Source organism: Bufo gargarizans, chromosome 6 (genome assembly GCF_014858855.1).
Source record: "Bufo gargarizans isolate SCDJY-AF-19 chromosome 6, ASM1485885v1, whole genome shotgun sequence".
Taxonomy (NCBI): domain Eukaryota; kingdom Metazoa; phylum Chordata; class Amphibia; order Anura; family Bufonidae; genus Bufo; species Bufo gargarizans.
The window spans coordinates 5,605,874-5,622,211 of NC_058085.1; the positions used below are offsets into that span (position 1 = coordinate 5,605,874).

Genomic DNA, 16,338 nt, shown 5'->3' on the forward strand with positions numbered 1-16,338 from the left:
TAAATGTGTTCAGCGCTGTCGCTATATGCGGTAAAATCTTTAGTGACTTATTTCGGTCAAAAAACTAATTTTATTCAGCGTTCAGCGCTGCAGTTATATGTGGTAAAGTCTTTATTGATGTATTTTGCTCAAAAACAAAATGTATTACTTATATCCGGTAAAATCTCCATGATGTCTTCATGATAAATCTGGAGCATAGGTGCCCCGTGTGGCTTCTACACACTTTCAAAATGCTCCATGACCTTCCCAGGAGCTGCTGTCGGGAGCAGTGGTTAATTTCTGAGATGTCCGTATAGTGCAGGGGGGAATTCGAAGACCCTCTCCATCTCTGTGCACCACAGGATGTCATCCTTCCCACTCATGAGTTTTTCCCTGACAAAGAGACCAGGGGCTGGTAGTTATGGTTTCAATCTTGATGAACCTCCCGACTCTTCCGTGCTCCAAGCTATCTTGAAGCTTTCTCTTCTCATTGTCTGTAGCTACTAGAGGCCTGTTCATGCCAGGCAGGTTCACCCAGAAGTATCTGGCTCGATGAGCAGCTGATACCATACTTGCATCAATCTTGACAGGATTCGTCTCCAGGTGGAGAGAAATTGTTTTTTGGAATGCTTTCTCCATCGCAACCACGTCGTTGAATAAACAGAAGACTGTCCGATTTTCTCCTGTCTTAGGCAACACTTAATTTTTATTATTAAATTTATTAAATATTATTAAATTGAACCAAAACTTCACAGACAATCAATTTGCCAAGCCTTTTGTCCCAGAGAATGTGTATTATTAAATCGTCTTTTAAGCAGCACCCTATAAAGTTGAGAAATTTTAACCTTCTGTTCTGTCCCATATTCCCTATAAATGAATAGACGAAGCTTCCACTCTGTGGCCTCCTCATGCTGCTGCCACTTTTGCAATCTCTCGTTGTTGTGCCACTCTGTGGCCTCCTCATGCTGTGGCCTCCTCATGCTGCTGCCACCTCCACACTATGTCACCTTGCCACTTTGTGGTCTCCTGATGCTGCCGCCACCTCCACACTCTGTCATTGTGGCACTCGGTGGCTTCCTCATACTGCTTCCACCTCCACACTATGTCATTGTGCCACTCGGTGGCCTCTTGTCACGGCAGACAGGATCTCAGATACACAGACAACCAAATACGCAAGTGTCTATGCTAGATGCTGGGGACAGGTCACCTCCTAGCACATCCCTGACTTCTCTCCCTATGCTGCTAAGCCCACGTTCAGACCTTAATGGTAGGAACGAAGTGTCCTCGTGCCTGGACTGCAAATACCCTAGAATCCCTGATATGGTGAAAGGGGAGAAGGGGCAGAAGACACACAAATAGCCTAGACCGCAAACAACACAAACAGAAACCAAACTTATCTGAGCTGGAACAGACAATCCTTCCTTCCTTGAATCCAAGGCCAGACAGAATTCTATAACGCGCACGGCCCTCTGGGATTGAAGGCAAGGCGGATCCAGCATGATTCCAAAACAAACAAAAGGTTAGACACGTGCTGCCAATCTGACAGACCTCGGGCACCCCGGACCAACCCTATCCGGGTGGACTCTGTGAAAAGCCCTAACCAGTCGGCTGGCGTTGACCTCCAGTGCCGGAACCCACATCCTCTCCTCGGGGCCGTATCCCCTCCAGTGTACCAGGTACTGAAGGGAACCCCCCGAAGAACTCTAGAGTCAAGAATCCTGGAGATCTCAAACTCTAAATTCCCATTGACCAGAATAGGAGGAGGGGGCAATGGCCATGGTTCCACTGGTCTCACATATTTTTTCAATTAAGATCTATGGAACACATCATGGATCCTCCAAGTCTGCGGAAGATCCAGCCAAAACGCTACTGGATTGATCAGCGCAGATATTTTGTACGGGCCGATAAATCTTGGACCCAGTTTCCAAGATGGCACTCTCAATTTAATGTTTTTAGTGGACAACCACACCAGATCACCCACACACAGGTCCGGACCAGTCACACGTCTCCTGTCAGCCATTCGCTTATATCTCTCACCCATCGTCTCCAAATTCACTTGTATCCTCCGCCATATAGAGGATAAGGTAGAAGAAAACCTTTCCTCCTCTGGCATCCCAGAAGAACTAGTCCCAGAAAAGGTACCAAACTGAGGATGAAAACCATATGCGCCAAAAAATGGCGACTTACCGTGGATTCCTGTCTACGGTTATTCAAAGCAAACTCTGCTAAGGGCAGGAATGAGGACCAGTCCTCCTGATTCTCCGCCACAAAGCACCTCAAGTAGGTCTCCAGGTTCTGATTAGTACGCTCCGTCTGTCCATTCGACTGCGGATGGAAAGCCGAAGAGAACAAAAGTTGAATGCCAAGCCGAGAGCAGAACGCCCTCCAGAACCTGGAGACAAACTGCGTGCCCCTATCAGAAACCACATCCGAAGGAATACCATGCGATCTCACGATATTGTCAACAAAAATTTGCGCAAGAGTCTTGGCATTAGGCAGACTAGTTAACGATATAAAATGAGTCATCTTGCTAAAACGATCAACTACCACCAAAATTACAGTTTTCCCCGAGGAACTCGGCAGATCCGTAATAAAGTCCATGGACAAGTGCATCCAAGGACGAGACGGAATAGATAAAGGAAGGAGTGAACCAGCCGGTCGAGTATGAGCAACCTTAGATTGTGCACAGGTCTCACAGACTGCCACGTAATCCTCAATGCTTCTACGTAACCCGGGGCACCAGATCCTCCGGGACACAAGGTCACAGGTGGACTTACCACCAGGATGTACGGCAAGGACAGTATCGTGATGTTCCTTGAAAACCTTGTATCGCAGTTCTTTGGGAACAAACAACCTCCCTGGGGGACAGGAACCAGGAGCCCCCTCCTGGGCTCCCAACACCTACATCTCCAATTCGGGATACAGAGCGGTAACCACAACCCCGTCAGCCAAAATCGGAGCAGGATCCTCTGAATCACCTCCCCCAGGAAAACTGCGAGACAACGCATCTGCCTTGATGTTTTTGACCCCCGGACGAAAAGTAACAACAAAATTGAACCTGGTAAAAAAAACTGTGACCATCTGGCCTGTCTAGGGTTCAGACGCTTGGCATATTGCAGGTAAGCCAAATTCTTATGATCCGTTTAAACAGTAACAGGGTGAGAAGCCCTCTCCAACCAGTGACGCCATTCCTCAAAGGCCAACTTTATAGCCAGCAACTCTCTATCTCCCACATCATAGTTCCTCTCGGCGACCGAGAGCTTCTTGGAAAAGAAAGCACGCGGGACCCACTTGCCAGGAGAAGAACCCTGCGACAGCACCGCTCCCACCCCCACTTCTGATGCATCCACCTCCACCACGAATGGTTGAGACACATCGGGCTGCACGAGAATGGGAGCAGACGCAAAACACTCCTTAATAGTCGAAAAGGCCTGCAATGCCTCCTCCGACCAAACGGAGACGTCAGTGCCCTTCTTTGTCATATCAGTCAGAGGTTTAACAATGGTGGAATAGTTTAGAATACATTTTCTATAATAGTTAGTAAACCCCAAATACCGCATCAAAGCTTTCTGATTCTCTGGTCGGTCCCATTCCAGAACCGCCCGTACTTTTTCGGGGTCCATACGAAAACCAGAGTCGGAAAGCAGATATCCCAAAAACGGAAGCTCCTGCACAGAAAACACACATTTTTCCAATTTGGCATTTAACTTATTCTCCTGAAGGATCGTCAAAACCTGTCTCACATGATCCTGATGGGTCTTCAGATCAGGAGAGTAAATTAAAATGTCATCTAAGTAAACTACCATGAACCTCCCCACCAAGTGATGAAAAATGTCATTGACGAATCGCTGAAATACCGCTGGCGCGTTCGTCAACCCAAAAGGCATAACCAGATTCTCAAAATGACCCTCGTGCGTATTGAAGGCCGTCTTCCACTCATCCCCTTCCTTGATTCTGATCAGATTGTAGGCCCCTCTCAAATCCAACTTGGAGAACACCCTGGCACCAACAATCTGATCAAAAAGGTTGGAGATCAAAGGAAGGGGATACGGATCCCGGACCGTAATACGGTTCAATTCCCGAAAATCCAAACACGGTCTCAGTCATTCATCCTTTTTCTTGACAAAGAAAAAACCTACTGCCACCGGAGACTTAGATGGCCTAATATGACCTTTTGCCAAACTCTCGGCGATATACTTTCGCATGACCTCTCTTTCAGGTTGGGAAAGATTGTAAAGGCGAGACTTTGGCAACTTAGCTCCTGGGAATGGCAATTCCGGGGTCCCACCCTCCGAAAAGACATCCACAAAGTCTGAGAGATACTGAGGTAGAACCGCAGTGGACACCCCAGAGATAAATGTGCCAAGACAATTCTCTGAACAAAACTCTCCCCAACCAATAATTTGTCTTGCTTGCCAATCAATAATTTGATTGTGTTTTGTCAACCACGGTAAACCTAGGACTATAGGAGCAGGCAAATCCCTCATGACAAAACAAGATATAAACTCTACATGTGAATCACCCACCCTCAACTGAATACCATGTGCAATATGAGTGAGACTCCTTTCAGAAAGAGGTGAAGAATCTATTGCAAACACCGGAATCTCCCTTTCTAAAGTGCACGTACTTAGACCCAGATTTTGAAGAAAAAGAAAGTCAATAAGGTTTAACCCAGCACCACAGTCAATGAATACCTCAACAGAAAATTTTCTTGAGTCTAGCGCCACCATAGCTGGAAGGAGAAAACGAGAATTACAGGGAGCTTGCATATTTGCTTGTTCCACTACTCCATTCACGCTACCAAGAGTCAGGATGTTTTTTTTTTCTTTCACATCATCATCATGCGGTTCAACAAAAGGACAAGAAAAAACAAAATGGTCACTTTTTTCACAGTAGTAACGTAGTTTATGTAATCTCCTAAAGTTTTTCCTACCAGAACGTAAAGATATCTGACCCAACTGCATGGGTTCCTCCCCTACCCCAGAGTTATAAGTAATATCACCCTGGGCAGCAGGTGAGACGAAACCACACGCAGAAGGGATCCCTTGTGCGGAGGGAGCCCTACTCCTTTCTCTGATACGTCTATCTAACCGTACTGGGTACTCATGAAAAGCCAGGGCATCTTTCAACCTCTCAGATAACCTCTGACAAAACTGACTACGTAACGCAGGGTCGTTCCACCCTGACTCAGTAGCCCATCTCCTAAACTCTACGCAGTAAACCTCTGCAGTATGTTCACCCTGTAATAAATTATGCAATTTAGATTCTGCCATTGAGACCCGATCTGGATCATCGTAAACCAATCCCAGGGCTTTCAAAAATTCCTCCACCGACCGGAAGGCCAGAGAACCGAGCGGCAGAGAAAAAGCCAAGGATTGCGTGTCCCCTTTAAGCAGAGACATGATGATACCAACCCTCTGACTTTCATCACTTGACGAAAATGGACGCAGTCGAAAATACAATTTGCATCACTCTTTAAAGCGTATAAAATCATCCGCACCCCCTGTAAATTTCTCGGGAAGAGCGACTTTAGGCTCCCCACCAATTTAACCTGCACCTGATGCCAGAACACTCTGACACTGTGTGACCGAACTACGCAGATCCGCAACCTCTAGGGATAATCCCTGCATGCGGGCAACCAGTGCATCAATTGACGTCATCACAAAACCGCTGAGTAATGGCAGTCACAGTATGGCGGGTTATAATGTCACGGCGGACAGGATCTCAGATACACAGACAACCAAATACACAAGTGTCTAGGCTAGATGCTGGGGACAGGTCACCTCCTAGCACATCCCTGACTTCTCTCCCTATGCTGCTAAGCCCACATTCAGACCTTGATGGTAGGAATGAAGTGTCCCTCGTGCCTGGACTGCAAACACCCTACAATCCCTGAGATGGTGAAAGGGGAGAAGGGGCAGAAGACACACAAATAGCCTAGACCGCAAACAACACAAACAGAAACCAAACTTATCTGAGCTGGAACAGACAATCCTTCCTTCCTTGAATCCAAGGCCAGACAGAATTCCATAACCCGCACGGCCCTCTGGGATTGAAGGCAATTTAAGCCAATGACCCCACCCAGAGCACCTGAAGGAAGGCGGATCCAGCATGATTCCAAAACAAACAAAAGGTTAGACACGTGCTGCCAATCTGACAGACCTCCGCACACCGTCCGAGCAGGGCATGACACCTCTTTATGCTGCTGCCAACTTCAGACTCGGTCATTGTGCCACTCGGTGGCCTCCTCATGCTGTCGCCACCTCCGCAATCTCTCGTCGTGCCACTCTGTGTCCTCCTCATGCTGCTGCCACCTCTGCAATATCTCATCGTCGCTGCCACCTCCACACTATATCACCTTGCCACTCTGTGGTCTCCGGATGCTGCCGCTACTGCCACACTCTGTCATTGGCCTCCTACTGATGCTGCTGCTGCTGCCGCCGCCACCACCTCCACACTCTGTCATTGTGCCACTTGATGACTTCCTCATACTGCTGCCACCTCCACACTCTGTCATTGTGCTACTTGGTGGCTTCCTCATACTGCTGCCACCTCCAGACTCAGTCATTGTGCCACTCGGTGTCCTCCTCATGCTGCCGCCACCTCCAGACTCGGTCATTGTTCCACTCGGTTGCCTCCTCATACTGTTGCCAACTCCAGACTCGGCCATTGTGCCACTTAGTGGCCTTCTCCTGTTGCTGCTGCCGCCACCTCCGGACTCGGTCATTGTGCCACTTGGTGGCCTCTTTATGCTGCTGCCAACTCCAGACTCGGTCATTGTGCCACTCGATAGTCTTCTCCTGATGCTGCCAACTCCATACTCTGTCATTGTGCCACTCTGTGGCCTTCTCCTGATGCTGCTGCCGCCACCTCCAGACTCGGTCATTGTGCCACTCAGTGGCCTCCACATGTTGCCCCCACCTCCAGACTCTGCCATTGTGCCACTCGGTGGCCTTCTCCTGATGCTGTTACTGCTGCCGCCACCTCAAGACTAGGTCATTGTGCCATTCGGTGGCCTTCTCCTGATGCTGCCAACTCCAGACTCAATCATTGTGCCACTTAGTGGCCTTCTCCTGATGCTGCTGCCTCCACCTCCAGACTAGGTCATTGTGCCACTCGGTGGTTTCATACTGCTTCCACCTCCAGACCCTGTCATTGGGCCACTCTGTGGTCTCCTCATGCTGCTTGAACCTCACCACTATGTCATTGGTCCACTCGGTGGACTTCTCATGCTGTTCCCACCCTCCCCACTTCATGATTGGTCCACTATTTTGGCTTTCGGCCTGGCTGAAATCATCATTCATTTGACCTTTCTTCTGATCTGTCAGAAGGAAGGAAAACTGAGACGCACAACGGATCTTGTCTGTGTAGCGGCTGTAGGGCCTGTATGGTCCCATCAGAATTGGCTTATGATTTGGTAGCCAATAGCAGGAGTGGGTACAAAACACAGAAAACATGCAAATATTCCATTCACGTGTCATCTCTGTTTTGGATCCACTCCTGTTTTTTTTGGCATTAGCAATACTGATGGATTACTGACCAAATGCTGACCGAGGGAAGGTGGATGCTCACCAGACAGGATCCGTCTTTTGGTGGTTATTGTTCTGATGGATCGGAGGAAGGGCAAAATAATCAGTGACGTCAACACAAACTTACTGCTGACACCCTCTCCACTCTGTCAGGGGGCTCTACTTGTATAAGCATTTAATAGAACAGGTTCTGTAGACATCTATGTGGACAGACGGTGTAAAAGGAGTGCGCTTCTTCTTGGTGCTAACATCGACCCATAAGGCTGAGTTCACACTTGAGTTATTTGGTCAGTTTTGGCCCCGTAACTGCCCAAATAAGTGAAGTGTGCAGTGATTCTAAGAGCGACGCCTGTCATCTGCATGTCCACAGCAGACTCCCTATGCATGTTACTGCAAGACACAGTGTTCTACACCACTATAAAGGCTCTCTGCAGCCGGGAAATAGCAGTTTTTTTTACGTCATTCACTACGAGTAAATTCGGATCGAATCAAATATTTTTGGAAAATTTGGCGAACCGACCGAATCAATTTTTTAAAAAATTTGCTTATCTCTAGTTATAACCACTTACTAAAACTTTGGTCTCAGACTTAGGAATCCGAGTCGTAGAGAATTCAAGATTTGATGTTGGGGCCTCACACCTCTTATTATTCTTACAAGTGGTATGACCTGGCTCTTATGGCTGGTTGACTATTCACTGCTTAAGCCTTTCAGTTGAGACACCCAGGTCCTTCATTATCCAAGCTCAGAGGCCAGGGGGTTGTAGGCTAAGCTATAAGAGCAGATTCATCATAGACAATGGTGGCCCAAATAAGATGGACTCATGGTCAAACCAATAGGAAGGCAGAACACAATTATCCTTAGTGTTGGGTCCATGTGGTATTGAGTTCTAAGGCAAGAAATTAGACAGCATCAATTGTAGACTTTGGTGGACCTAATACTTGGCTTCTGGTGCAGGGTTTATGGGCATCTATTTTAGTGTTTCACACCCACTACCTTTTATTATCTTTTCAAATATCTTTTATGGTATTTTCATCCTCGTGCAGATAAGCCTGAGCGTTTTTACTGGAAATTCCTACTGAGAGCCGTACTTAGCAGAACGTGCAAACCATAAGAGCATTGTAAACCCCCCCCCCCCTTCCCCCGATCCCGCTGGTCATTAATCTTCTCCAGTGAAGGAGACTTGGCCGCCGTGTTCAGGGTCCGGTCATGACACCAGCTGTCACTGACTAACTGTTTAGCCTTTAAGTTGATGTAGAACAAATTCATTTTTTGAGACGTCACCCGAAGCGGAGATTTTATTTATTTAAAAAAATAAATAAATTATTTTTTCTTAAATTTGGCTTTGAATTAAGCTTACAGTCATAAAAAGTTATGGCTTCATCGAAAGGTGACGTTTAAATAATACCATAAAAGGGTTAATCAGGAGGACTCTACTTTACATAGCCCTGCCTCTTCCTTTATAGCATAGAGGAAGAGGCGGGGCTAGGCTTGAACTTTTTTTTTTTTGCTGATTGGCCAATGTTTGACCCTACAACATCTGAATGACCATGGGGAACTCCACCTTAATTTTTTTGAATGGTTTTACAATATCTAAACATTCAAGGCTGATGTGTGGACGGATTGTGTCAGCAGATCATAAGCACCATTCACATTTACTGTGACGCCAGATGGCGTCGCATTGTATTAAAGCAGCGACACCAAGTGGTGGAAATCATACATACATATGGAAATCCTGGGCACCTATAAAGGGATATTGTATACTAGTATGGGGGAGGGGATTTTGATTCTTTCCATTGCTTCATGGATGACCCTGGACATAAAGGGGTCTTTGAGTCCTGCACTAGAGGCAGCAGGGTCTCCTACTTCCATGTTACATATTTAGTACATTTCCCCTTTAAACCAAATATCACAGATCTAATGGGTGATAGTTAATGGAGCCACCATTAATACTTCTACTACATTTCTCACCCATCTCTTCAAGGCACCTGAAAGGTTATCATGGAAGCTCAGGTGGTGCAGTATGGCTGCATCATGTCACAATGTGGGGAACGTGTGCTGCGCTGAGCCTCATGTAAGGACGCTCTCATTAAACATGGCTGTCACCTTCTAGGTCAGCGGAGAGGTGCTCGAGGACATCATCATGAAGTGGTCGCAGTACAAGCAAGAATGCCTGACAAGACTGGAACAACAGAGGATGCTGCTGACTGGTAAGATCCCGACAGATTGAGAGAATGATGGTTTCTATTCACTGACACAAAGCGAACCCGAAAATACATAAACCACACTAAACAACTGCACGTTATTTTCAGAGATACCCAGGTTATACCAGCATGGTCCATATATTACTATATACAAGAAGATGTATAACTTATACCAGCTGTACATATATAATTATATACAGGAGATACCCAGGTTATACCAGCATGCTCCATATCACTATATACAGGAAGATGTATAACTTATACCAGCTGCACATATATAATTATATACAGGAGATGCCCAGGTTATACCAGCATGGTCCATATCACTGTATACAAGAAGATGTATAACTTATACCAGCTGTACATATATAATTATATACAGGAGATGCCCAGGTTATACCAGCTGTACATATATAATTATATACAGGAGATGCCCAGGTTATACCAGCATGCTCCATATCACTATATACAAGAAGATGTATAACTTATACCAGCTCTACATATATAATTATATACAGGAGATGCCCAGGTTATACCAGCTGTACATATATAATTATATACTGGAGATGCCCAGGTTATACCAGCATGCTCCATATCACTATATACAAGAAGATGTATAACTTATACCAGCTGTACATATATAATTATATACAGGAGATACCCAGGTTATACCAGCTGTACATATATAATTATATACAGGAGATACCCAGGTTATACCAGCATGCTCCATATCACTATATACAAGAAGATGTATAACTTATGCCAGCTGTACATATATAATTATATACAGGAGAAGCCCAGGTTATACCAGCATGCTCCATATCACTATATACAAGAAGATGTATAACTTATACCAGCTGTACATATATAATTATATACAGGAGATGCCCAGGTTATACCAGCATGGTCCATATCACTATATACAAGAAGATGTATAACTTATACCAGCTCTACATATATAATTATATACAGGAGATGCCCAGGTTATACCAGCATGGTCCATATCACTATATACAAGAAGATGTATAACTTATACCAGCTGTACATATATAATTATATACAGGAGATGCCCAGGTTATACCAGCATGGTCCATATCACTATATACAAGAAGATGTATAACTTATACCAGCTCTACATATATAATTATATACAGGAGATGCCCAGGTTATACCAGCATGGTCCATATCACTATATACAAGAAGATGTATAACTTATACCAGCTGTACATATATAATTATATACAGGAGATGCCCAGGTTATACCAGCTCTACATATATAATTATATACAGGAGATGCCCAGGTTATACCAGCATGGTCCATATCACTATATACAAGAAGATGTATAACTTATACCAGCTGTACATATATAATTATATACAGGAGATGCCCAGGTTATACCAGCTGTACATATATAATTACAGACGTGGACAAAATTGTTGGTACCCTTTGGTCAATGAAAGAAAAAGTCACAATGGTCACAGAAATAACTTTAATCTGACAAAAGTAATAATAAATTAAAATTCTATAAATGTTAACCAATGAAAGTCAGACATTGTTTTTCAACCATGCTTCAACAGAATTATGTAAAAAAATAAACTCATGAAACAGGCATGGACAAAAATGATGGTACCCCTAGAAAACACAGAACATAATGTGACCAAAGGGACATGTTAATTCAAGGTGTGTCCACTAATTAGCATCACAGGTGTCTACAACCTTGTAATCAGCCATTGGGCCTATATATATGGCTCCAGGTAATCACTGTGTTGTTTGGTGATATGGTGTGTACCACACTCGACATGGACCAGAGGAAGCAAAGGAAAGAGCTGTCTCAAGAGATCAGAAAGAAAATTATAGACAAGCATGTTAAAGGTAAAGGCTATAAGACCATCTCCAAGCAACTAGATGTTCCTGTGAGTACAGTTGCACATATTATTCATAAGTTTAAGATCCATGGGACTGTAGCCAACCTCCCTGGACGTGGCCGCAGGAGGAAAATTGATGACAAATCTAAGAGACGGATAATCCGAATGGTAACAAAAGAGCCTAGAAAGACTTCTAAAGAGATTCAAGGTGAACTTCATGCTCAAGGAACATCAGTGTCAGATCGCACCATCCGTCGTTGTTTGAGCCAAAGTGGACTACATGGGAGACGACCAAGGAGGACACCATTGTTGAAAACGAATCATAAAAAAGCAAGACTGGAATATGCCAAACTACATGTTGACAAGCCACAAAGCTTCTGGGAGAATGTCCTGTGGACAGATGAGACAAAAATCGAAGTTTTTGCCAAGGCACATCAGCTGTATGTTCACAGACGAAAAAATGAAGCATATCAAGAAAAGAACACTGTCCCTACTGTGAAACATGGAGGAGGCTCTGTTATGTTCTGGGGCTGCTTTGCTGCGTCTGGCACAGGGTGTCTTGAATCTGTGCAGGGTACAATGAAATCTCAAGACTATCAAGGAATTCTAGAGAGAAATGTACTAGCCAGTGTCAGAAAGCTTGGTCTCAGTCGCAGGTCATGGGTCTTGCAACAGGACAATGACCCAAAACACACCGCTAAAAACACCCAAGAATGGCTAAGAGGAAAAAATTGGACTATTCTAAAGTGGCCTTCTATGAGCCCTGACCTCAATCCTATTGAGCATCTTTGGAAGGAGCTGAAACATGCAGTCTGGAAAAGGCACCCTTCAAACCGGACACAACTGGAGCAGTTTGCTCATGAGGAGTGGGCCAAAATACCTGCTGAGAGGTGCAGATGTCTCATTGACAGTTACAGGAAGCGTTTGATTGCAGTGATTGCCTCAAAAGGTTGCGCAACAAAATATTAAGTTAGGGGTACCATCATTTTTGTCCATGCCTGTTTCATGAGTTTATTTTTTTACATAATTCTGTTGAAGCATGGTTGAAAAACAATGTCTGACTTTCATTGGTTAACATTTATAGAATTTTAATTTATTATTACTTTTGTCAGATTAAAGTTATTTCTGTGACCATTGTGACTTTTTCTTTCATTGACCAAAGGGTACCAACAATTTTGTCCACGTCTGTATATACAGGAGATGCCCAGGTTATACCAGCATGCTCCATATCACTATATACAAGAAGATGTATAACTTATACCAGCTCTACATATATAATTATATACAGGAGATGCCCAGGTTATACCAGCATGCTCCATATCACTATATACAAGAAGATGTATAACTTATACCAGCTGTACATATATAATTATATACAGGAGATGCCCAGATTATATCAGCATGCTCCATATCACTATATACAAGAAGATGTATAACTTATACCAGCTGTACATATATAATTATATACAGGAGATGCCCAGGTTATACCAGCATGCTCCATATCACTATATACAAGAAGATGTATAACTTATACCAGCTGTACATATATAATTATATACAGGAGATGCCCAGGTTATACCAGCTGTACATATATAATTATATACAGGAGATGCCCAGGTTATACCAGCATGCTCCATATCACTATATACAAGAAGATGTATAACTTATACCAGCTGTACATATATAATTATATACAGGAGATGCCCAGGTTATACCAGCTGTACATATATAATTATATACAGGAGATGCCCAGGTTATACCAGCATGCTACATATCACTGTATACAAGAAGATGTATACCTTATACCAGCTGTACATATATAATTATATACAGGAGATGCCCAGGTTATACCAGCATGCTCCATATCACTATATACAAGAAGATGTATAACTTATACCGGCTGTACATATATAATTATATACAGGAGATACCCAGGTTATACCAGCATGCTCCATATCACTATATACAAGAAGATGTATAACTTATACCAGCTGTACATATATAATTATATACAGGAGATGCCCAGGTTATACCAGCTGTACATATATAATTATATACAGGATATACCCAGGTTATACCAGCTGTACATATATAATTATATACAGGAGATACCCAGGTTATACCAGCATGCTCCATATCACTATATACAGGAAGATGTATAACTTATACCAGCTGTACATATATAATTATATACAGGAGATGCCCAGGTTATACCAGCTGTACATATATAATTATATACAGGAGATGCCCAGGTTATACCAGCATGCTCCATATCACTATATACAAGAAGATGTATAACTTATACCAGCTGTACATATATAATTATATACAGGAGATGCCCAGGTTATACCAGCTGTACATATATAATTATATACAGGAGATGCCCAGGTTATACCAGCATGCTACATATCACTGTATACAAGAAGATGTATACCTTATACCAGCTGTACATATATAATTATATACAGGAGATACCCAGGTTATACCAGCTGTACATATATAATTATATACAGGAGATACCCAGGTTATACCAGCATGCTCCATATCACTATATACAAGAAGATGTATAACTTATACCAGCTGTACATATATAATTATATACAGGAGATGCCCAGGTTATACCAGCATGCTCCATATCACTATATACAAGAAGATGTATAACTTATACCAGCTGTACATATATAATTATATACAGGAGATGCCCAGGTTATACCAGCTGTACATATATAATTATATACTGGAGATGCCCAGGTTATACCAGCATGCTCCATATCACTATATATAAGAAGATGTATAACTTATACCAGCTGTACATATATAATTATATACAGGAGATACCCAGGTTATACCAGCATGGTCCATATCACTATATACAAGAAGATGTATAACTTATACCAGCTGTACATATATAATTATATACAGGAGATGCCCAGGTTATACCAGCATGGTCCATATCACTATATACAGGAAGATGTATAACTTATACCAGCTGTACACATATAATTATATACAGGAGACGCCCAGGTTATACCAGCATGCTCCATATCACTGTATACAAGAAGATGTATAACTTATACCAGCTGTACATATATAATTATATACAGGAGATGCCCAGGTTATACCAGCTGTACATATATAATTATATACAGGAGATGCCCAGGTTATACCAGCATGCTCCATATCACTATATACAAGAAGATGTATAACTTATACCTGCTGTACATATACAATTATATACAGGAGATGCCCAGGTTATACCAGCATGCTCCATATCACTGTATACAAGAAGATGTATAACTTATACCAGCTGTACATATATAATTATATACAGGAGATGCCCAGGTTATACCAGCTGTACATATATAATTATATACAGGAGATGCCCAGGTTATACCAGCTGTACATATATAATTATATACAGGAGATGCCCAGGTTATACCAGCACGCTCCATATCACTGTATACAAGAAGATGTATAACTTATACCAGCTGTACATATATAATTATATACAGGAGATGCCCAGGTTATACCAGCTGTACATATATAATTATATACAGGAGATGCCCAGGTTATACCAGCATGCTCCATATCACTATATACAAGGAGATGTATAACTTATACCAGCTGTACATATATAATTATATACAGGAGATACCCAGGTTATACCAGCTGTACATATATAATTATATACAGGAGATGCCCGGGTTATACCAGCTGTACATATATAATTATATACAGGAGATACCCAGGTTATACCAGCTGTACATATATAATTATATACAGGAGATGCCCGGGTTATACCAGCACGCTCCATATCACTTTTCACTGGTCCGTGAAATATTTTTTAGCTCCTTAATATTGTGATGTTTTATGTGATTATATTTTTTAGATTTTCGTCATTATTCTTTTTATGTTGATTTTTTTTTACATGAACCTTTAGCAATTTTTTACTTTCTATTCGGAGTCATCATTCCTCTGGGAGATTTGCCAGTCATAGTGTTTTTTCTTTCATTTTTTTTGGCATCTCCTTCCTCTGAATCACCGGAGATTGTATCAGGCGAGGGTTAGAATAACTTTCAGTAACTCATGTCCACACCTTGGATGAACCTGCATGAGTGATTGGAGGAGCTGCGTGCAAGATTAAAAAAAAAAGGTTAAAAATACAATATAAAAAAAAAAAAAAAAAAAAGGTTAAAAATACAATATAAAAAAAAAAAAAAAATTGCCCCTGCATATAGACTAATCACTGCTGGGGGGGGGGGGGGGGGGGGGGGGGGGAGAGGGGAATTTCGCTCTGCAGACACTCCGTTTATTTTTCATAAAGACCAACTGAATTTTTTTTTGAGCCTGCTCCCGCACCACTGCCTGTAAACGCTGAAGTCGTAGATTTCCGATAATGAAAGTCAAGCCGCCTCGGCCGCCCATCCCCTGTATTATATGAATAAATTGATTGGTGTGACGTCTGTACTGCGGGCGTGCGAAACACATGATCATGACACGGTGCCGAGCTACTCGCTCATCGCTTCATTTTTATGTAAATTATTGGCGCTCGATCAGTCGTATAGCGTATATACTACAGGACCTCTTTTAAAGGGCCGGTACATCCCTAATAATAATAATATGTTGATATCGTCGTTCTTTTTAGGGCTTTATATTGTTTTTTGCTGTAAATTTTTTTCTTTTCATTTCTTATCATTTTTGGTTTTATTTGTATTATGTGTGAATATTATTATTTAATGATTGTAAACCTTTTATTATTTTG

At 42.7% G+C, this 16,338-nt stretch overlaps 1 protein-coding gene across 1 annotated transcript in view; it reads left to right on the forward strand.

Annotated features, from left to right (window-relative positions):
• The window catches only part of GLP2R (glucagon like peptide 2 receptor), a 128,752-nt gene that overhangs the window by 44,095 nt on the left and 68,319 nt on the right, over positions 1-16,338 (forward strand). Inside the window, exon 2 of the mRNA XM_044297228.1 lies at positions 9,620-9,716. Within this exon, the coding sequence (XP_044153163.1) occupies positions 9,620-9,716 (97 nt within the window). The remainder of the gene's footprint in view (positions 1-9,619; positions 9,717-16,338) is intronic.